This window comes from Malaya genurostris, chromosome 2 (genome assembly GCF_030247185.1).
Source record: "Malaya genurostris strain Urasoe2022 chromosome 2, Malgen_1.1, whole genome shotgun sequence".
In the NCBI taxonomy this organism is placed as follows: Eukaryota; Metazoa; Arthropoda; class Insecta; order Diptera; family Culicidae; genus Malaya; species Malaya genurostris.
In genome coordinates, this window is record NC_080571.1 from 18,927,984 (window position 1) to 18,950,399 (window position 22,416).

General features: G+C 41.2%; 1 protein-coding gene and 1 long non-coding RNA gene across 2 annotated transcripts; one reads left to right on the forward strand and one right to left on the reverse strand.

The window, feature by feature from the left end:
• Window positions 1-1,389: 1,389 nt before the first annotated feature.
• LOC131429017 (zinc finger FYVE domain-containing protein 1-like) lies at window positions 1,390-21,925 on the forward strand. Its single transcript, XM_058593073.1, has 6 exons — window positions 1,390-2,097; window positions 14,467-15,803; window positions 20,234-20,432; window positions 20,495-20,708; window positions 20,805-20,954; window positions 21,020-21,925. The coding sequence occupies exons 1-6, from the start codon at window positions 2,044-2,046 to the stop codon at window positions 21,433-21,435; spliced, it is 2,370 nt and encodes a 789-aa protein (XP_058449056.1). The 5' UTR covers window positions 1,390-2,043; the 3' UTR covers window positions 21,436-21,925.
• LOC131429019 (uncharacterized) lies at window positions 15,980-16,540 on the reverse strand. Its single transcript, XR_009229408.1, has 2 exons — window positions 16,401-16,540; window positions 15,980-16,279 (listed from the first exon to the last, which is right to left on the reverse strand). It is a non-coding gene; the product is annotated as an uncharacterized LOC131429019 (long non-coding RNA).
• Window positions 21,926-22,416: the final 491 nt, after the last annotated feature.

The window sequence follows — 22,416 nt, forward strand, 5'->3', positions numbered from 1 at the left end:
GCTATGTGATGCGCGATTTTATGAATCCACCTTTTTCAATTAAAAAAAAAATCGTCAACATTTTTTTTAAATGTATTTTAATGCGCGACCTTCTTGGTCCGCTTTGATGCGCGACCTTCCTGGTCCGCTTTGATGCGCGACCTTCTTGGTCCGCTTATGATGCGCGACCTTCCTGGTCCGCTTATGATGCGCGACCTTCTTGGTCCGCTTATGATGCGCGACCTTCCTGGTCCGCTTATGATGCGCGACCTTCCTGGTCCGCTTTGATGCGCGACCTTCTTGGTCCGATTATGATGCGCGACCTTCCTGGTCCGCTTATGATGCGCGACCTTCCTGGTCCGCTTATGATGCGCGACCATAATGATCCGCTTGTTCCAGTTATTTTCAACGTTACGTAATCTCCACCGACGCTTCTTTTTTTTTCATTTGAAAATGAAAACCTTTGTGCCAAATATTTGAATAATTTTCTGTTGCTTTAGGTGATTCCGTTTCCGTTTTGAATAACTATGCTATTTGAATTGCAACTCCTGGCAGGATCGCCATTGTGCATTTTATAACTATTAATCGGAAACGGAATCACCCAGAGCGGTACACTTCTTACCTGTAAGGTTGTTCGTGGTGAAATGTCCAAAGCAATTCTGTTACAGCTCGCTTGACCTGGTGCAATGATGTCTACCGCAATTTGTCATGGCATACTATACATTAGTTATTATAAACTCGTTTGCACCCACACAGCTGGGATGCCTGATTTCATCAAAATATTAGAAAATGAATCGTCACAATAAATTACGTTGATAATATATTCAACTTTTTCGCGATGTTGGAAGGTAACCATTTATTTGACTCAACGTTGTTCATCTAGACTATTTTTTATTGTGTTGGTAGTTTTCACCCGAAATTAAGTGGCGGCTGACCAGAATCAAGTAAATATTGTAACAAAACGGGTTCGATTTTGTATTGCGTTGGAGGATAGGCAGAAGTAGGCACAATTATGTATATAGTTTTGGCAATATGTATTAAATCTGTATCCAGCATGAAATTCGCATGGACGTACACAAACCAATACATTACAGGTAATTCTGTATAAATGGCAACTCTGTTGGTAAATGAAAAAAATAAACACAGTCTAGATGACAGACAGGATGTTTCTGATAGGGTAACGTGGCGCCATCATGACACATGTGAGTACTGTCCCAAATAAAGGAATATTCGAAATGACCGTTAAAATGATTGAAGAATCTAATTTGAGTGTCCTGTCTGTTAGTCTGTGGAATGATCGCGCACCTACACCGGGCACGTCCACAGAGTTAATTTTTGTCATATCTCGAATGATTTTCAACCGATGTGTAAGTAACTCGTAGTTTTAATTCCGTCACTCAGTCACTCGCATACGTCAGGCAGTGAAAGGAAAACAAGGCAAGATTCAAAAAGTTGTCAGGCTTGAAAAAAGCTGTAAAATTCTTATCATTCCCAGTTCTGCGCGCTTAGTCACGTCGACAGGCTTTCGTCGTAAGTTCCTTTTCCTCACAGTCAAGTGAAAGTATTACTTAAAGTGATTTCGGCAACGATCTGAAAGAAAGCAGCTTACGAGTGTTCACTGGGAACAGCCCAAATTTGTACGAAGAAAAACGTGTGCGTATATATATTTTTTTCTTTTCGTACAACCCATAACTTCACAGAAGATGTGAAGGGGGAGTATTGGTGTGCAGTGCAGAAGCAAAAAAACGGAACAGAAACGATCGTCAGGGCAGAGCCTTACTGCGTGTTTGTTTATGTTTTGGTCAGCCGTAATTTCGTTGCTAGTTTTTCCTCGAACCCGTGCATGTGTGTGCTTCGTGCTCTTTGTTCAGGATAATTATAAGAAATAAATATTTTCATTCGCGCTCGAATCGCTGGAATAAAGAACAAGTTTGACGAACTCAGCCAAGGAAGCAGAATTTTATTTCAGTGGAGGTGGTAGTCGTTGAAAGTCGAAAGGAAAGGCGGTGTGTTGTACAGACGGAAAACCCGGTCTTGCTGGACTAGTGAGAAGAAGAAGGCTTCATGATGATGGAAGCAGAAGATGGGGATAGTTTCCCGTATCTAGGGAGCGATAAGGTAATTTTCATCATCATAAATCTAATAAGTGTTTCAGCTGTCGCAAGCGTAGGCAGACACGACCGGTGTAACCTTGAAATAAGTGATCCGCTTCCGGTGGCCAAAGGAGTGGTGAGAGCCGAAGCCGAGTGACTGTTTCAGCCGATGTAACCTATTGTACCTAATATTTGATGTGGTAATTCGATTCATTCTGCTTTCAAGGTGCTGCTCGCCGTCTTGAAAACCAAAGAAACTACGCACGAGCAACAACAGCAGCACGAAGCGTTTTGCATTTCAATTGTTTGCTTGTTAATATTCCATCGAACGTGTTACATATTGAAAATTATTGAACTTGGTGCTTCATTCGCGAGCAAATTATATTAACTGCATCCAGTCGTGAATGACGATGCATTTGCTAATCTGAGCTATCATCATCATCATCATCATTATATTTGCTGGAACGCAATGCAAAAGTTCGAGCCCCTCTCACATTGGTTGAAATAGTGCTGACTGCTGCCAGCCAATGCCAATGAATGTTCGCACTATCGCAAGAATTTCCTCTCACTTTTTATTTTTGCTTTTCGCACATGGATGAATGTGCATCGACATAAACAACACAATATTCTACATTGTAATCATTTCGCACTCACACTTCCTCTGAGGCATGGATTCGGGGGGGTTATAACCGGGTGGTGCCGATCGCTTAGGTTGCTATCAGTGTTATTCGGTATGACGGTATGAATGGCGATATGTGTTTCTGATGGTACTTGATTAGTTGAAGGGAAATTTATTCCACTAAGTTTCATCTGTTCCTGTCTGACAAGGGTGAGGTGTTCCAGCTAAGCTGGTGGGTCGCGCAAAAGGGATAGGACCACGGTTTTCTAATCCGAGAGGTACGCAAATAGTTGTCTAATAGGTCGAAGCTTATCCGATCGAAATGCAAAGTCGTGTAATAAAAGGTGAGCTTCGCCAATTCCGATAAGAACTTCCATATCTTATCTTTAAATCGTGTTTATATGAAAATCGTGATAAAGTCATGTGTGTGTTTGATAAATTGATAACGAATCGTTTTTTTTTTAATTTTTGCATTCCGCGTATTAAATTTCGAAGTTTGAATCATTGTTAATTTTGTACTTACCTTACCCTTACCACATGTCAGCCTAGTTCTGTAGTGTTTCTTGTTGTAACTAGCAAACGTCTTCATGTAGCTCCCGGTCACGTTCGTTCTTTGTCAACCACTCAAGGCACGGATACTTCTTCGTGGATCGCTACTCACTGCTTGATGATCGACTGTGCTCCTCTTTTTCTTGTGCATACCGAAACAGAATCAAGTACCATTTTCACGACATGCCTAGTTCTCCAAGTAGCTGAAGCTGGCAATTCATACTTCATACGCCAGTACTTGCTTTTCTGTTTGGAATTTTATTAGGTTTTAGAATAAGTACACAACACACTTGCAAATTTGATGGAAAAGTCTCAAGGTAACAGCGGGAAATTTTTTAAAAAACTTGTTTAAAATTCTTATGAGCCTTCATGTTTTTAAGTTTGCTTATTTAAGTTTGTAATGATTTAATATACGTATGGCTGAATCAGTATATGACATCTGTATCCTAGTCGATTAGTTCGAAGGTGGTAGAATATATAACTGATTGAACTAATCATTGCTTGATTCGGAACCCTGAATGTTATTGGTAAGTGATCTGAACCAAAGTCAGTTTACTACAAATGTTACATTGATCTGCTATAATCAGCTAAATTGTAGAAGGATTTCTCATAGAAGATAAATTAGTTGGGCTATTGGAAATAAAACTGGCTAAAAACCTGCGGAAAGTTCATCATGAAGAACTCGTACTTTACTGATTATTTTTCTGATTACTCCACGAGAGGTACCTAGCATTTACAATCCTATTAGAAAAAACGTGATTAATCCACCTAGCAGTGAGATGATACCTTTTTTTTTATCAATCCGCATGTGTTTTTTTTTGCATGGATATTCTTAGGTGTTTTAGTTCTCATGACATTATTTCAATTATCGTCGTTTTAAACGCAAATTGAGATTTTAATCACTCATTACCCTGTAATTTCGAAACTGCAAATCTTAACGTGTGACAATCGATTGAACATTCCATGAGATGTCGAAGTAAGTTCCACTTTAGAGTTTTTCGTCATAATTTATGGTACTTCCAGAGCTGGTATTCAGGAACTAGCATAACCCAAAATGATTCGAATGGCCATAAATTAATACGCCAAACAATTTACATCTTCTATATCGGTATGAATTTTAAAAATTCATCATCTGTAATTCCAGAATCGGATTAAATTCACCAATTTTATATGAGACCTTAAGTCGTTTAATTTAAATTTTTGTTTTCGAAGTTCGATTTGGCCTTTTTAGATAAAATGATTAAGCTTTGATAAACGATTCGATACTGGAACCGGAGTTCTAAAATCGGTGTAGCCGAAATCAGTTAAATTCACCTGAGGAGTGTATAGAATTGTAGTGCGAAATTAGAAAATTGTAGTGCGAATTAAAATTTTTGGGTACCTTCCGAATTGAAAACTGAATACCGCTTAAACTGAAATAAATTTATTTCGTAATCGACTATCCAAATCAGCAAACCCGATAAACCTGATTAATTTATGTGAAATGGACATTTTTATACTAATCACCCTGTATCTCCTAAACCAGAAATTGGATTTGACTAAATTTTATAGAATTTTAAGACCTCTCATTTGAATCATAGATGATTCTTAGACTGCATTTGAATCTTAGATCGGTTCAACCATCTACGAGAAAAATGAATTGCATTATTTTAATTTCGTTTCATATATCATCCTGTGGTTCCGCAATCAGAAGTCGGATCCAAACGTAATTCAGGAACCTTGTTTGGGAGTATACTACTTTTCATATGTAGTTCTGAGTTTGTAGAAAACGGTTTAGCCATCTCCGAGAAATTTTGAGTGAAATTATTTGTCACACACGCATTTGCTGATCTTGTATGGTTGCTTTGTATGGTATATGGAAGTTATGTTCTTCCAGCTTGTATTGCTGTAAGTAGTTCGAATCAATATAATTATGGAATTGCTTTCAACTCGAAAATGCTGATATCATCTGGTTTACATATGGCATATTAGAACGATTATGTTGCCAAAAACGAACCGTGCTAAAATCGGTCCAAGGCAAATTGTCATGAAAAAGGATGTTGTACACAGTCTTTTTGGTACTTAGAAATAATTATATGTCACAATGTAAAAAATCGTGTTTTCCGTTGCTCCCAAGCATTTCTTTGTCATACAGCGCTCAAAACTTCTACTGCTGGAATAAGGGGAAAAGTCGTTTACACAAAAATTTCGATATCTCCGTTAAAAATGGACGGATTTTAACAATCTATGGCTTGTTGGATAGGTATTACCGTGCGGAATCTAAGTCTGCAAACACATTCTGTTTTCAAGGTCAATTGTGACAGATACTGTCAAAAAACTGAAAATTTTGACATAAAACTTCATATAACTCTAAAAGTAAACATCCGATCTCAAAACCATTCAATAGCGTCCTGGGTGACGGGGAGACCTTTCATTTGCGACTAGTTTGATCAAAATCGGTCCAGCCATCTCTGAGATCTCGACCTCTTAGTTGACAACACACATACATACACACACACACACACACACACACAGACATTTTCTCAGTTCGTTGGTGTTTTAGACATACCTTATGATAAAAAAAGAACCGGAATTTTTTTAAAAAACGCAAAATTTCAATTTTTAATAAATTTCTTTATTATCGCCTTCAAAGTACTCTCCCGCTGCGGCAATACATGCATGCCAATGCTTGATCCAATTTTCCATACAAGTTTGTTAGGCCGCCGAAGGTATGACCTTTAGTTCACGCAGCGAATTCTCTTTTATGGTCTCTATGGTCTCAAAACGCGTTCCCCGCAATGGCAATTTGAGTCTGGGGAAGAGGAAAAAGTCACACGGGGCCATATCTGGAGAGTACGGTGCTTGGTTGATGATATTGGTTGAGTTTTTGAATGAAATTAAGCTTTTTTGGCACCAGCCGAGAAGCGACGCGTTTCAAACCCAAAACATCAGTTAAAATGTGTTCGGCTGATCCATAAGAGATGCCCAACAACACAGCAATCTCTCTAATTGGTACAGAACGATTTTGCAACACGATTTGCTTCGCCGATTCAATGTTTTCTTCAGTAACAGATGTTGTTGGGCAGCCATGGATCGCATCATGATCCAAGCTTGTACGACCACCTTTGAAGCGTTTATACCACTCGTATGCCTGTGTTTTTGCTAGACACGATTCACCAAAGGCCTTTTCTAACCTTTTCAACGTTTCGGAACACTTAAATCCATTTGCAACACAAAATTTGATGCACGCACGTTGTTCTAAATTTTCATCCATTATAAAAATTTTTCAACTTCTTTGTATAGACGCCAAACAAAAACTAATCGTACGATATGCGTCAAAATTTGACAGAATGTCTATAAAAGTGTTGCCAACGTTGAGAGAATAAAAGTTTACCGATTGGACAAGCGCGGAAATTTTAAAATGAAAATTTCAGTTCTTTTTTGATCATAAGGTATGTACATCTAATGATTTTAAATTGAATTTTATTACATGAGAATTTTTTTATTTTTTTTTGTCTAATAGGACATTGTTAATAATTGGTTTTATGGTTTCCATCAAAATCAGAGAATGACAATTCATCTGTGGCTAACGTTCATTGAACAGACATTCTTGCAAGCAAATTACTACAATTTAAACAGCGTATGTCCATACGGCCATTAGTTGTACCATGACCGAAGTCCTGGCAATGACGATATTGTTTCAGGTTCGATATGTCATCATGCCGTTTATAATTTTCCCGCCGAACTGCGATTTCCACTTCCACTTCCAGTAGGAACGCAGAAAGCTCTTTACAAAACGCTTTGAAATTGCAGTCATAGATTGGTTTTCCAAAGCGACAAGCGTCCATTTTAGGAATTTTTGTTCTGTATCACTAAAATTCGATTCGTATAACGTATATATTATTAAATGGAATCGGTTTTACGGGTGGAGAGTTCTTCCGTATTGATTTATTTTCAACCTTAGATATACCAAATATAATATAACAGTCATGTGTGCTACGAAACGATCAAAGGACTACGATTGGTAGCTTGGCACATGGAACTGCAAATCGCTTGGCTTCTCAGGAACAGACCGAATGCTGCATGATGAGCTTCAAACCCACGGCTTCGATATCGTAGCATTGCAGGAACTTTGTTGGACGGAACAGAAGGTGTGGAAAAGTGGGCATCGAGCGGCTACCTTCTACCAGAGCTGTGGCACAACCAGCGTTCTAGAAACGGAATTGGGTGATTGGGTGGCAGCCAATCAGTGATAGAATGTGCGTATTGAAGATCAAGGGCCGTTTCTTTAATTACAGCATCATCAACGTGCACTGGCCACATGAGACGAGACCCGATGACGAAAAGGAAGCATTCTACGCGCAGCTGGAACGAACATACGACAGCTGTCCACGGCGGGATGTAAAATTCGTCATCGGCGACATAAATGCTCAGGTAGGCCGGGAGGCAATGTACAGACCCGTGATCGGGCTGGAGAGCCTGCACGCGGTAACAAACGACAACGGTCAACGATGCGTAAACTTTGCAGCCTCCCGAGGAATGGTAGTTCGAAGCACTTTCTTCCCCCGCAAAGATCCACACAGCCACCTGGAGATCACCTGATCAACATACGGAAAATCAAATCGACCACGTTCTCATCAACGAGCGATTCTTCTCCGACGTCATCAATGTCCGCGCTTACCGATTCTGACCACTACCTAGTCGTGGTCTGTATGCGCTTGAAACTATCGACGGTGCGCAACACACGTCGCATAGGAACGCCGGGACTTAATCTCGAGCAGCTACGTAGCGTTTGTACTGCAGTGGAATACGCGCAACAACTGTAGCTAGTGTCAACAACGGAAGAGCAGCTTGGCGCGGTGACTCTTGAAGACGGCTGGAGGAACATAAGGTCCGCCGTGAGTAGCACTGCTGTAACCATACTAGGTACGAGGTTATTGAATCGGGGAAATGACTGGTTTGACGGCGAATGTCAGTAGTTGGTCGAAGAGAAGAATGCAGCAAGGGCGAGGATGCTGCAACACCGCACTAGAGCGAACGAGGAACGATACAGACAGGCGCGGAACAGACAGAACACGGTTTTCCGGAAGAAAAAGCGCCATCAGGAAGACCAAAATCGCGAAGCGATGGAACAGCTGTATCGCGCAAATGACACACGGAAGTTCTATGAAAAGGTGAACGGCTCACGTAGAGGCTACACGCCACAGGCCGAAATGTGCAGAGATACCAGTGGTAACCTTCTCACGAACGAACGTGAGGTGATCGACAGGTGGAAGCAGTACTATGACGAGCATCTGAATGGCGAAACACAAGATACAGAGAACGACACAGGAATCAATCTTGGTGCACGCTTAGCCGACGACAGATTCCCAGCCCCTGATCTGTCGGTGATAAGTGAGGAGTTTGGCAAGCTGAGGAACAACAAAACCGCGGGCAATGACCAGTTATCAGGCGAGCTACTCAAACATGGAGGAGAGGCACTGGCAAGAGCGCTGTACTGAATGATTTCCAAGATTCTACCGCAGGAATGGATGGATGGAGTGGTATGTCCCGTCTACAAAAAGGGCGATAAGCTAGATTGTTGCAATTACCGAGCAATCACATCGCTGAACGCCACCTACAAGGTACTCTCTCAAATCCTTTGACGTCGTCTATCACCAATAGCTAAGGAATTCGTAGGGCCGTACCAAGCGGGATTTACTGGAGCCCGCGCCACTACGGATCACATATTCGCGATAAGACAAGTACTCCAGAAGTGTCGTGAATTCAACGTGCCCACGCATCAGCTATTCATTGACTTCAAAGCGGCATACGACACAACCGATCGAGAACAGCTATGGCAGATCATGCACGAAAACGGTTTCCCGGATAAACCGACGCGATTGGTCAAAGCAACGATGGATAGAGTGATGTGCTACGTCCGAGTATCTGGAACGCTCTCGAGTCCCTTCGAATCTCGGAGAGGGCTACGTCAAGGTGATGGACTTTCTTGTATCTTGTTCAATATTGCCTTGGAAGGTGTGATTCGAAGAGCGAGGATCGACACGAGTGGCACGATCTTCCGAAAGTCCGTACAACTTTTTGGCTGGCTGACGATATTGATATTGTGACACATAACCTTGAGAAGATGACGGAAACCTACATCGGACTGAACGCTGAAGGCGTATCGGACTGGCCATAAAAGCGTCGAAAACAAAATGCAGGAAGAGGCTCTAGAGAAGAAACACTACGCCTCCCACCACGAATATTGATAGACGGTGACGATACCGAGATGGTTGACGAGTTCGTGTATTTGGGCTCACTGGTGACCGCCGATAATGACACCAGCAGAGAAATTCAGAGACGTATTTTGGCAGGGAATCGTGCCTACTTTGGACTCAGAAAAACCCTTCGATCGAGAAAAGTACGCCACCGCACGAAATTGTCAATCTACACAACGCTCACCGGGTGGATTTGATATTTCTATCGTGAAGTTTGACATTTTTAACCATTACCATCTTTAGAACATTCTGTCATTTGGGCGCTATTTGTTTTGTTTACAGTGAGTTGAAAATTTTTCCTCAGAAAAAAATGGAATTGAATCGTGAATATTTTCGTGCAATTATTTATTACGATTTGTCGTCGACAAATCGCTACCGTTGCTTCAGAGGATTGTAAGACGGTCAATCGGCTCAAACAACCGAATATTTGAGCACTCGAAACATCGAATTGATGGGCCACCCGTCTTATGAAGATAGTCCCAGAAAATATGGACGCACTTTGATTTCGCTGTAAATAATTCACAAGTGTTAGATATTCAAATTTTATTCGATATACTGATAATATTAGACTACAACAACAGAATATTATTCTCAACATTTGCTACTTAGCCATTGTTGACTAGCTGGCGCACCTTCTTGCGAACGTTCCTCATTAAGTTCCGTACAGACTTCTTGGCGACAAGTTCTGACACTTTTTTCCAATCTTTTGTCGTGAATACGACCTGCTTTAATATGGGGCGCCTTTTCAAAATTTACTCCCTGAGAGAGTGATAAGTTTTTGATCGTGAATATCTCTTGTTGTATCGAACGTATCAACATAATTTATGCTACATGCCATCGGAAATATGATCACAATTTTATGATAAAATTTTCAGTCGTGTGACATAATCTTAAATAATTCAAAATTAAACTTTTCTGAAATGTTTGGTATCAACGAGTATCAAACAGGATAATTCATAAGACGCGTTTGCCTTTCTCGTATTTTGAAAGCTCATAGCTCAGTGATCTGTGGAAGGATTTATATAATCTAACTACTAATAGATTCTAAAATTTTCAATTTGAACGTGTATTGTATTGCAACAACATTGAAGTTTTTCAATAGTACACTATTGAAAAATCTGTCTGATTTGATCCATTTCAGCACCAGCCAATCAGAACGCGTTCTGAGGAAGAGAACAAAATATGTGCTCTGTGATTTGCCACTTTTTCTATCATTTTGTGAGCAACGGTTACAGAAGAAAGACACACACGAGAGTAGCATCCGGCTGGTCACACAACGAAACCACACCAGAAGCCTGCCAGCTGAAATCATAAGTCGTCAAGTAAGAGTGGCTCAGTTAGGTTGTGGGAGCAACATCGAAAACTTCACGCTGAAATGCAGCGAGCGGTATTCAACTCATCACTCTCCAACACGAACGCATTCATAAAAGGGTCTTTTGAGAGCCACCATTATATTATTAAAAAGAACGCTACACTCAAACATCCATTTACGTAATAATCGGGGGCTCGTAAATCGAATTATGACGTAAAAAAAAGTTTATGTTATTTGGAATTTTCAACGTAAAAAAAGTTTACTTATGTATATGTATTATTGGATATTAATAATATATTAGATAATTATGGAATGAAAATTACCAGTTTATTCAGGAAAAGGATGTGATAAGTAGTATTAATTTCCAACATGGCGACTTCCGGTTCATCGATATTCGTTACAAACCATCAGAATAAAAGTATTTTCGGAACGGATTTTATGAGTACATGTCAGAAAACGATGTTTGAGGTGATTCTAAATTCCAAGATGGCGACTTCCGGTTTATTGATATTCCTTGAAAACCCTTATAATATGGGTATTTTTGAAACGGGTTTGAAGAGCATATTGTAAGGGTCCGACACATTAAGAATCACATCAAACATCGTTTTTCGACATGTACTCATAAAACCCGTTCCAAAAATACCCATATTATAAGAGTTTTCAAGGAATATCAATAAACCGGAAGTCGCCATCTTGGATTTCAAAACCACCATCAACAGACTCTTCCCAAAAATACCCATATTGTAGTAATTTCCCTGAAATATAAATGAGCCGGAAATGATTTTCATTGTATGCAAAAACCTCTTTTAACGAAATAGGTTCGTAAACAAAGTTTACGTTAGTTGGGATTTGGTTCGTTAAAAAAATACTTTATTTGGGATTTTGTTCGTGAAAATAGTTACTTAAAAATAGGTAACGTAAAAAAAGTTTACGTAAACAGAGGTGTGGGTGTACTGGTTATTTAATAATATTTGTGTTTCAGAATGTTTAATGTAACTCATTTGAACTTTAGTTTAGGTGCATCGTTTCAAATTCTAGTAGTAAAAAAGGGAAATACTTGCATAACTCATACAATTGATCAATCAGTTGATAATTGATGTTCGGAAGTGTGCTAAGATATAAACGTATAGTGGAAGGAACATGCCAGTTGTTTTCGTATTCACGACATCCAGTTATGTCTCTGACATTACCCACCCGCCTTTTTTTCGAACTGTTGAATGGTTTCGGCTGCCGAGACATGTTTCCTAAGATGTGCCTTCGTTAATGCCCAAAATTCCTCAATTGGTCGAAGTTGTGGGCCATTTGGTGGGTTCATGTCTTTTGGGACGAAAGTCACATTTTTGGTAGTATACCATTCTACCGTTGATTTCGAGTAGTAGCAAGAAGCCAGATCTGACCAGAAGACAACAGGATCCTTGTGGCTTCGAATCATGGGTAGAAGTCGTTTTTGTAAACATTCCTTGATTTATATTTCGCTGTTCATTGAAGCAGTGGTGATGAAGGGTTTCGAAATCTTACCGCAGCTACAAATTGCTTGCCAGACCATAGCTTTTTACCAATTTTTTCGACTTCAATCAATGTCTCGAACTGGTTTAACACTTGCCCTTCTCGCACCGTATAATATTGTGGTCTCGGCAAGGATTTGTAATCGAGTTTCACGTAGGTTTCGTCGTCCATGATTATGCAGTTCAAATTTCCAGCAAGAATCGTATTGTACAGCTTTCGAACCCTCGGCCTGATCGATGCTTCTTGTTTCGGATTACGTTTTGGTTGTTTCTGCTTCTTTTAGGTTCGAAGATTCAAACGTTCTTTAGCACAAAGAACATTTGACTTCGAAGTGCCCACTTTTTTGGCCACATCCCGAACTGAAACCTCCTTCTTTTGCTCGAACGCCTTCAGTATACGTTTATCCAACTGAGGGTTAGCAGGACCTTTTTTCGACCAGTTTTCGGTTTATCCTCACCGAACTTCCTGATTGCATTTCGCAAGGCTTTTTCACTTACTCCTTCCATTTTTGCTATCTTTCTCAGTGACAGTCCGCGTTCTGTGCACCATTTGTACACAATTTTCCGCCGTTGTTCTGCTGAAAGTCCACGCATTTCGAAACAAACAAATGAAAACGAATAAACAACTGCACAAGTGGTTAGAGAAGAGTGTAAACAACAGGACGCAGCCATAAAAATTGACAGATTCTGAACCATTGCGAAATGGCAGCGGTTTTTGGTTGCGTCCATACTTTCTGGGACAGTCTTTAGTCTTGATTTGGCACCTAACGACTTATATTTGTTCCCTTCCGTGAACAATAAACTGCGTGGAGAGCGATTCAATACTCCTGAAGAAGCTCAAGAAGAGAGGAAAAAATGTTATGGAAATTTGTTCAAGCGTAAGCAAAAGTGTATTTATCATCTAGGGGAATATTTTGAAAAACATTAACACCATTTCCGATCAAATATAATACTGTTTTCATTTTTATGCTAAATACATAAGCAGCAAACCTCGTATTTCTAACTGCGTTGGGATGATAGAAAAAACAACGGTCAATAAATTATCGAAATTAATAAGCACTGATAAATAAAATACCATAAAATCATTTCTGCAGAGAAAAGAAAAAGGACTCATGGTCCCGCTCATGAAATCAGAGTTTTTGTTTTTCAAGTCCTAAAAACTGCTAAGTAGGGTAACAGAGGTATTTTGGCCCGCTTTAGGATCGATTTTATTTTGGCCCACTTTGTAAAAATATCCACCAAATGTTTTAATATCTTTGAAAAATCCTTCCGCAATAGGTAATTTAATGTGATTAGCTTCAAACTGATGCAACATGGGTTACCTAAGATCGATTGAATCCATATAGTTTGTTAGGCGGACCAAAATATATGAAGTGGCCAAAATACCTCTGTTACCCTATTCGATTTAAGATGATGATTTTTAGCAGAGAAGCGATGAATAACTCGAAAGTAAGCGAACATCAGGATCAGTATAGAACTGACCGCACTATTGAACCCTATGAGCTTGTAATATAAATACAGCAAGCAATTGCGTCTCAATGCTTGGGTTTCCATACGTTGATCTACTATCAAGATCAAGACTGATTATGCTAGCCGCTTCCACGAGGTTCAATGTTTTCTCAGTTTCATTTGCGACCGGTTCTATTTGAGAACTACTCTACCTGTACCGGGTGAAATTGTTAGTATTTCAAATCATGAATTCCATTCGTAAAGAAATAAGAAAAAAAAACAATTGAATTGACCACCTGGAAAAAGTAGTTCCGGAATGTGTTGCAATGTTCCTGTGCACATCTGTTGCGATGTCAGCATTTCGATACGTTGATTTCCCAATGACCTGATTCCGATGCAAGTCCGTCAAACAAAGCAACATTTTCGCGGACCTTGCAAAAATTACATCAGACAAGCAGCAACCGACCGAACTGCCACCGCAAGCAATTCTTATCTCTGAACAAAGCGATTGTGACGTTCGTCGGCTGCTGATTGGAGGGAGCAAATTTTGCCACCTATGGCCCCAGTACTTCGAGCGATAACCGACAGCAACGTATCAACTCGCTTTGGCCTCCGTTTGTCTCATGACGCCAAGTCAAGCTCTTCCTTCTACCAACAACAATCAATAACAATAACAAAATAGTCGATAATCGCATCTACTTTTTTGTTTTTTTTTTCACAGACTCCGACACACCCGTCGTTTACTTGCGATAGTTTTTCGATTCATCCGGATGTGGTATCGGATACGAGCCCAGCACCGCTCGTGTCGTTGGACATGTACGGCGATGATGACTACAGTAGCAACGAGCGGCCCCAGTCCGGTGCGGAACTGTGGAATGGAAACAGTGGAGGGTCCCGCCGGGCCGACAAGTTTAGTAAAAGTTTCCTGCTGATGGACGAACGGGAAAATGTGCAACTCAAATCGGCGGATTATTTCTGCAAGAAGCTTGGAGCGGCGCCAGAATCGAAAATCAAAGTAGTTTCCATATTCGGGAATACCGGCGATGGCAAAAGTCACACCATGAACCACGTCTTCTTCGGCGGGAAGGAAGTGTTCATGACTTCGTCGCAGCAAAGTTCCTGTACGATGGGAATTTGGGCATCCTACCATCGGTCCAACAATGTGCTGTGCTTGGACACGGAAGGACTGCTCGGCGAGACGACGAATGAAAATCGGCAGATGCGGATGCTGCTGAAAGTGTTGGCCATTTCCGATATCATCATTTACCGGACGCGATCGGAACGACTGCGAACGGATATGTACAAATTTTTGGGTACGGCTTCGAAAGCTTTTACCAAATATTTTGCCACTGCCCTGCAAACGTTGGCCCTGCCAGGCTCGCCCCAATCTTTGGGTCCAGCGGTAATAATATTTCACGAGACACAAAATACCGAAGTTCTAAAAGAGGACGACGAAGGCAAAAAGGAAGAAGATATTCTGAGGGAACGGTTTGCTAAATCGAAACTCGACTTATCGGCATTTAGTTCGTTGCGATACGTGGGAATACGGACCAGTAAGCCTCCCACAAACTACGAACCGCTAAGAATGGCACTGGAGAAAGAGCTCAAAAATACGACCGTGCGGTCACCCCGGCAACCAACTGTCGTTTTCGAGGCACTGCTGGCACTGAATCGTAAGTTCAACGGAGAGCTTTCGGCGTGTCCTAATCATACCTTCCCGGAGCAGTATTTTACCTGTACAACATACTGCAAATCCTGTGAGGCTCGCTGTCAACTATCCATGGGCCATCTGGACACGAAGGAGGATCACAAGTGCGCCGACACGTGCAAGTACCAGCACCAGTTCGAGAACAAGGTCTATCTGTGCAACAAGTGTCACTACAACGGTCGATCGGTGGTTGTGACCATCAAAACCCAAACAAGCAACGATTCCTCCTGGTTAGGCTTAGCCAAGTACGCCTGGAGTGGATCCGTCATCGAGTGTCCGTACTGTGGAGAAATCTATCGTTCACGGCAGCACTGGTACGGAAACAAATCACCGGAACAGGCCGCGGTCAGGTAAGTGTAGTACAGCGGCAACAGCGGCTTATTTTATGCATATCACTATTTTCATCCAATAAACGTTTGTTTATCAAATAAACATACAAGTATCATTTCGTTCGAGACGAGTTTAAGGAAAAATTATCGGGAAAGGCATGGTTTCGGATGATAAATGGTTTGTAGTATGGCAAAACACTATTTCTCCGACTGGAAACTATTTATTGACTTTTGATTTCGTGAGACATTGTTTGGTTTGGACCGAATTTTCACGAACTGTCGCTATGCCTCGACTGACGTGTGGAGCGCGGAGATTTCGACTACATGCGACGTCCAGCCCGACGAGAACGGCTACGGGAACGGCTTCGAGAACGTCGACGCCGGCTTGGCGAAGCGGGTCTAGAACGTGACCGGGATCGAGCCGGCGAGCGGCGCCGACGACGTCCCGCATCCATAGGCTCCTGGTGGTTCGAAGTGGCTGTGCTTTGCTTGTTGGACTGAAAAGAGAACTCAACTTAAGGACACCTGAAACATTTCCAGTTCGGTGTTCCGCCACTGCACGGCGCGAACGCATATGAAACCGGACTCCGGGTAAAGTTTAGTCTCTACAACTTTTACCATGCGATGCTCCATATTGAATTTCAGGAACCAAATACTTCTTTACCAAACGAACAGATCTTTTTCCAGAGAAAAGGACAAAAATTTACTTCTTGTCTCGTGGGAAATCTAAATGGGAATGAAAAATTTTGCCAAGTGATGCCTACTGCGATTTTTGATTTCAAATACAAATTTTATTCTAAAGCAACGCTTCGCTTCGTTTTTTGCCTTTCTCATGTCGTTTTCGCTTAATACCAAACCTTACCAAGTTTCCACCCAAACTGCTGTCAAACCGTTTTGCCTTTATTAAGGGCTATTCATACATATCCGGTCCGGTTCAGTGCCGGCACGACACCGTGCACGGATACTGATATTATTTCATTCGTTTTCTATGCACGCATTCACACCTATCCGGCACCGTGCCGTTTCAGTGCAGCTCGCTGTCAGTGTAATGTCCGTCCGGCAAACTCAAATTCGTCGTCACCGATATTTTTTATTTTCACTGAAGTCGGTATGTCATTAGCGGCCCTTACACGTGACAATATTATTGTCAATCCAAAGTATTTTCAATACCGTCAATCCAATTGGCTTGGTAACTTGAGTCCGCGTTTTTCGATAAAATCAAGTGTTTGAAGCTTTAAATATTGCAACTGAATATTGAAACATTGAGAGAAAAGGTCATTGTACATATTCAACTGTTTCCTCTCTGGAGAGAAAGTATTGTAGGATTGATGAGCAGTTTTGATTTTTTGACAATATTTTCGCCAATCCAATGAAGTTTCCACTACACGATCAAAAGTATTGTCAATACTCCTTGTATTGACAATAATATTGTCTCGTGTAAGGGCTGCTATTGCATTGGCTGTGCCGGAACGGAAACAGCACGGAAACGGAACGGAAGGGTACCGATAAAAAAAGAACACTGACGGCGCACTGAAGGCACTTTCACTGAACCGTCACGGAACTGAAATGTGTGAATAGTCCTTAAAGGAAAAAAAGTGAAAGTGCCTTCAGTGCGCCGTCAGTGTTCTTTTTTTATCGGTACCCTTCCGTTCCGTTTCCGTGCTGTTTCCGTTCCGGCACAGCCAATACAATGACATACCGACTTCAGTGAAAATGAAAAATATCGGTGACGACGAATTTGAGTTTGCCGGACGGACGCGACACTGACGGCGAGCTGCACTGAAACGGCACTGTGCCGGATCGGTGTGAATGCGCGCATAGAAAACGAATGAAATAATATCAGTATCTGTGCACGGTGTTGTGCCGGCACTGAACCGGACCGGATATGTGTGAATAGTCCTTTATCATATAGAAAGGTTATGCAATCACTGTGAAAACCGACTTTTGAACCGAGGCCCGGAGGGTCGACTCAGTTCGTCGAGTACGCAAAATGTCTGTGTGTGTGTGTGTGTGTGTGTGTGTGTGTGTGTGTGTGTGTGTGTGTGTGTGTGTGTGTGTGTGTGTGTGTGTGTGTGTGTGTGTGTGTGTGTGTGTGTGTGTGTGTGTGTGTGTGTGTGTGTGTGTGTGTGTGTGTGTGTGTGTGTGTGTGTGTGTGTGTGTGTGTGTGTGTGTGTGTGTGTGTGTGTGTGTGTGTGTGTGTGTGTGTATGTGTGTATGTGTGTATGTAACGTTTTTTTGCACTAACTTTTCTCGGAGATGACTGAACCGATATTCACAAACTTAGATTCAAATGAAAGGTCTTGTGGTTCCATACAAAATTCCTGAATATTATTTGGATCCGACTTCCGGTTCCGGAGTTATGGGGTAAAATTTTGAGTTGAGAAAATTGTAAATTAAATTCATCCCACTTTTTTATATCACATTTGACAAAAAATAATGTGAATTTTGTTGTGTTTTTTGTAAAAATAATTAAAAAAAAACGGCGTTCCATAGAAAACTCAAAAACAAACAAAAAATGAAATTGTTTGTTTTATAATCAGCTCCTGAGGCTATACAATGCACTACGTTTTCAATTGCGAAAATAACATGTTCCACTTTGAGCAATCATATCTCAGGAACAACAACATATTTGATTTTGGCTTTCTTTACGTTTCACCTTCGGCTCATGAGCATCTGCTTTTTTGTACAAACCAAAAACCCCTAAATGTTCACACACTACGGCGACCAGTAGTCAGTCGTCACTTGTTTTCGTTCTAGCGATCAGAAGAAAATATTGCACCTCGGAGCAATATCCAAAAAGTCGTTACATAAATAGTGTAAACTTTGCGTCTGCTTACAGCAAATTCAACAGCTGGAAATTTTATATGGGAGCTCTATAACAGAACTGAAACTGGAACAAACGTTTCTCCAGCAAGCCGATTAAGTTTTATTTATTTGAACAGTTCTACTATCAAATGTAAAACTTGTCAATGTTTAAAAATTTAAAACTGACAATTTATGTCAGTTTTAGAATTTAAATCTGGATTTCATAACAAGAGAAAGTGGCAGCTTCAGCAGTGTTTTATTCGTGTTTCAAATATAGAACAAACAGAACGGCATCGTAGGCCAGTTTTAAATTTGACAGAAGAACTGTTCGAATTAATAAAACTAGAATGGCTTGCTGGGGATACGTTTATTTCAGTTTCAGTTATATTATAGACCACCCATATGAATCTTGCAGCTGCTGCACCCGCATAGCGTTTTGGCTACCTGGGCAGCCATGGCCACCAGACGGCTACCAAAATTGATTCAGTAACGGTTGTCAAATCCAATTTGACAAAGCTAGGTCGCCTGTATCTAATGGCGTTTTCGTTTTTAATTTGCACTACACCGGTGCAGTGCTACACGGAGGCATGAATAAACGAACAAAAATGACGAAAACATAAACAGTAACCATTGACTACCATAAACGATTCCATTGCACAGAGCTACGCCAAACGTTTGATGAGTGCTACACCAGTGGTATCGGTGCAGAAAAAGTGTAGCACTGGTGTAGTGCAATTGGTAAAAACGAACGGTTTTAGTGCAGCTTTTGCTACACCGGTGTAGTGCAATTTAAAAACGAAAACGACATAAGTTAGCCGAGCGTTTTCATCTTCTCACCTTCGCTGAAAATTTCAAAGATTTCAATGTGGAAAATCCTGGTGGATACGGTTGTATCGTTTGAGTTGTATATCTGGCAGCGGTAAGGTAGTCAGTCACCAGAATGTCTGCCAGCCATATTTTTCCAGCTGGTAGCGTTTAGTCAGCCATGCGTATGCGGGAATTTGCTCTTATTGGGCTGCCAGTTTTACTTGTTATAATTTCCAGATTTAAATATTGAAACTGACATAAATTATGCATCTAGAACTGGAACACTCCTGAACATGCCCTCAGAGCAAATTCAGCAGCTGCAAGATTCATATGGGTGGTCTATAATATAACTGAAACTGAAGCAAACGTATCCCCAGCAAACCGTTTTAGTTTTTTTTTTCGAGCAGTTCTACTGCCAAATTTAAAACTGGCATACGTTGCCGTTCTATTTTTTCCTATATTTGAAACACGTGTGAAACGCCGTTAGGACTGCCAGTTTCTTTTTGTTATAACTTCCGAATTTAAATTTAAAAACTGACATAAATGCATATAGAACTATAACACTCCTGAACATGCCCTTAGGCGGAGATGGCAGTTCAATTTGCACTGTTTGAGGCACTGATGAACCGAAGGCGAAACCTGAAGAAAGCTGAACTTGATATTTGTTGCATAAAATTTTGCACTTCAGCAGTCCCTAATAAATAATATTAACTACATGAAAAAGTAAGATTAGGCAACCCACAATGTTTTCAATCGTTGCTCGAAATAAAGTAACGAAAATTGCCATTTACAGGACCAGTTCCCCTAAAAACAAGTTATTTTTTTAAAATCACTTCCAGACCCGAAATCGTACACGTTTGGAATGATGGTGGCTTGCAGACTCGGGGTCCAACCCACTCGGCTCAACTGGTGCTGGACGGGGTGGCCTACATTACGGATGCACTGGTCAGTGTTGGAGAGCAGCCGACGAAAACGATCAAATCGTGGGTAGCGGATAAGATTAGACCAACCTATTGGCGCCCGGATAGTGAAATTATTGTACGTTTTCCGTTATATCCAATAATTTCCAATGTTTAACGATCAAAACGTTTATCTTGTAGTATTGTAAAGGTTGTACTTGCAACTTCGAACGTCTAGAGCTCAAAAAGCATCACTGCCGTAACTGTGGAGAAGGATTCTGCAGTGCCTGTTCGAAGGCCAAAATGCCCGTCATCAATCGTGGTTGGGACTATCCGGTGCGGGTTTGCAATGGCTGCCGAGATGAGTTAAACAAGGCAAAGCGGGCCAATGGAGCGGAGGTGGCTCCCACGCGAGGTAGCGCCAGGCCGATTGTGTACTGATCAAATTGTGAAACTAATATTTTTTTCCGTTCCGTTCCATTTTTCAACTTATCCGTTGACCATATCACAGCCATTAGCAGTGAAAGTGAACCGGATGCCACGTCTCCTTCGGGTAACAACTCCGTAAACGATGCGGAAGCAAACGTTATGGCTCGTAAATATGGCGAAGTAGTGATCAACACGTTAAGTAACATCAGTGCCGTACTGGAATATCCAAAAGGTACCACCCATCTAGTTTGTCTGAATATTTAAAAAAAATAGCTCACATTTGCTTGTTACTTCCAGACCTTATAAAAGACTCCGCCCGGCCGTCTTACTGGGTGCCGGATGCGGAAGCTCCCCGGTGCTACATCTGCGAGCTGGTGTTCGGTTCACCGGAGGAACTTAACTCTACCATCCCGTTGGTGCAGGCCGGTTCGACCATCAACGGGAAGCATGTGATGCGACAGTTGGCTGCTGCTGCCGGAGACAGTCCGTCAACCGACAATCGGTCGAGCGGTCGAGGGACAGCTGTGGTACCGTCACCCTCGCCTTCTCCTTCACACGCATCCTATCTGGCCATCGACCGACGAAGACACCACTGCCGGGCCTGTGGGACTGCGGTTTGTGCCGGCTGCTCCGAACATCGCCGGCCCGTCCCGAAGCGAGGATGGCTGAACGATGTACGAGTGTGCAACAGTTGTTTTTCCAATACCGATTAAATGCGTTACGCTACTTACAAGCAGGTTTGGTATATTGATTCACACGCACACAAAACAAAATCTTACCGGAATGAAGCAACTCGAACGAAGGATACGAATGTGATAGTTGGTTTAAATGCGTTTAATTGCCTAAATATTTTGATCGTTTGTATTAGCTAGTGAAAAGGTTTGGCAAACCATAAGATGGTGGTAACGATCTGGGGATTATTTACGAGAAAGACTGCGGTTTGGATTATACTATAGAAAAATGAACTTGTTTTTTGATATTTTCTGTAAATATCGTAACTATTGATCAGACGCACGATATAGGTTACACCTCAAAACGTATTGAACATGGAAATTAGATACTACAAATGCCAACTAGTTGATATAGTCCTCGTATTATGAATTAGGCCTAATGCAGCATGCTCTTATTACAGATATTCAGTAGTGTAGATACAGAAACTGTTGACGATTTTTATTTTACCATAAAATAAATGATTTCCTCGAACTTCTCGTTTTATTGTGATTTTTCTTTACAGACATCATTTCAGCAGTCGAACAGACCTGGAATGCCATTGCGTTCATGCATTGCGACATCGTTATAAACTTTTACGTCTTGGATAACAGTTTTTACTTCTGAATTGCACTGGCAGTTTAAGGTGCAATTTGCAAAAAAAATATGGAAACACAAAAGTAGCTTTCTTCGCAGTCGTTGAGCGGAAATTCGAAAAAATCGACTATTCGACGAACACATACTTTCGAACGAATGCGAACAAGCAATTCTTGTTTTCACTCGAATGTGTATGAACGCGATTCCTGTGCAAAAAAAGGATCGTCATCGCAGGTAGTTTTTTCGGAAGATTCCAAGAATCAAAGAAATGACGAATGCTACATTATCATTTGATTGCAAATCACCTTTACATTCGAAAAGAAATTTGTTGGAAATCGGTTAAACTGTTTTCAATATATTCGAACAGTTGATTCACAACATTAAACTGA

What these genes read in the sequence shown, in the direction of transcription:
- LOC131429017 (XM_058593073.1), top strand. Translation starts at nt 2,044, where the DNA reads ATGATGATGGAAGCAGAAGATGGGGATAGTTTCCCGTATCTAGGGAGC. An exon ending in CGTATCTAGGGAGCGATAAG is followed by an intron (nt 2,098 to 14,466) that starts GTAATTTTCATC and finishes TTTTTTTCACAG; the next exon opens with ACTCCGACACACCCGTCGTT. An exon ending in GGAGGTGGCTCCCACGCGAG is followed by an intron (nt 20,709 to 20,804) that starts GTAGCGCCAGGC and finishes ACCATATCACAG; the next exon opens with CCATTAGCAGTGAAAGTGAA.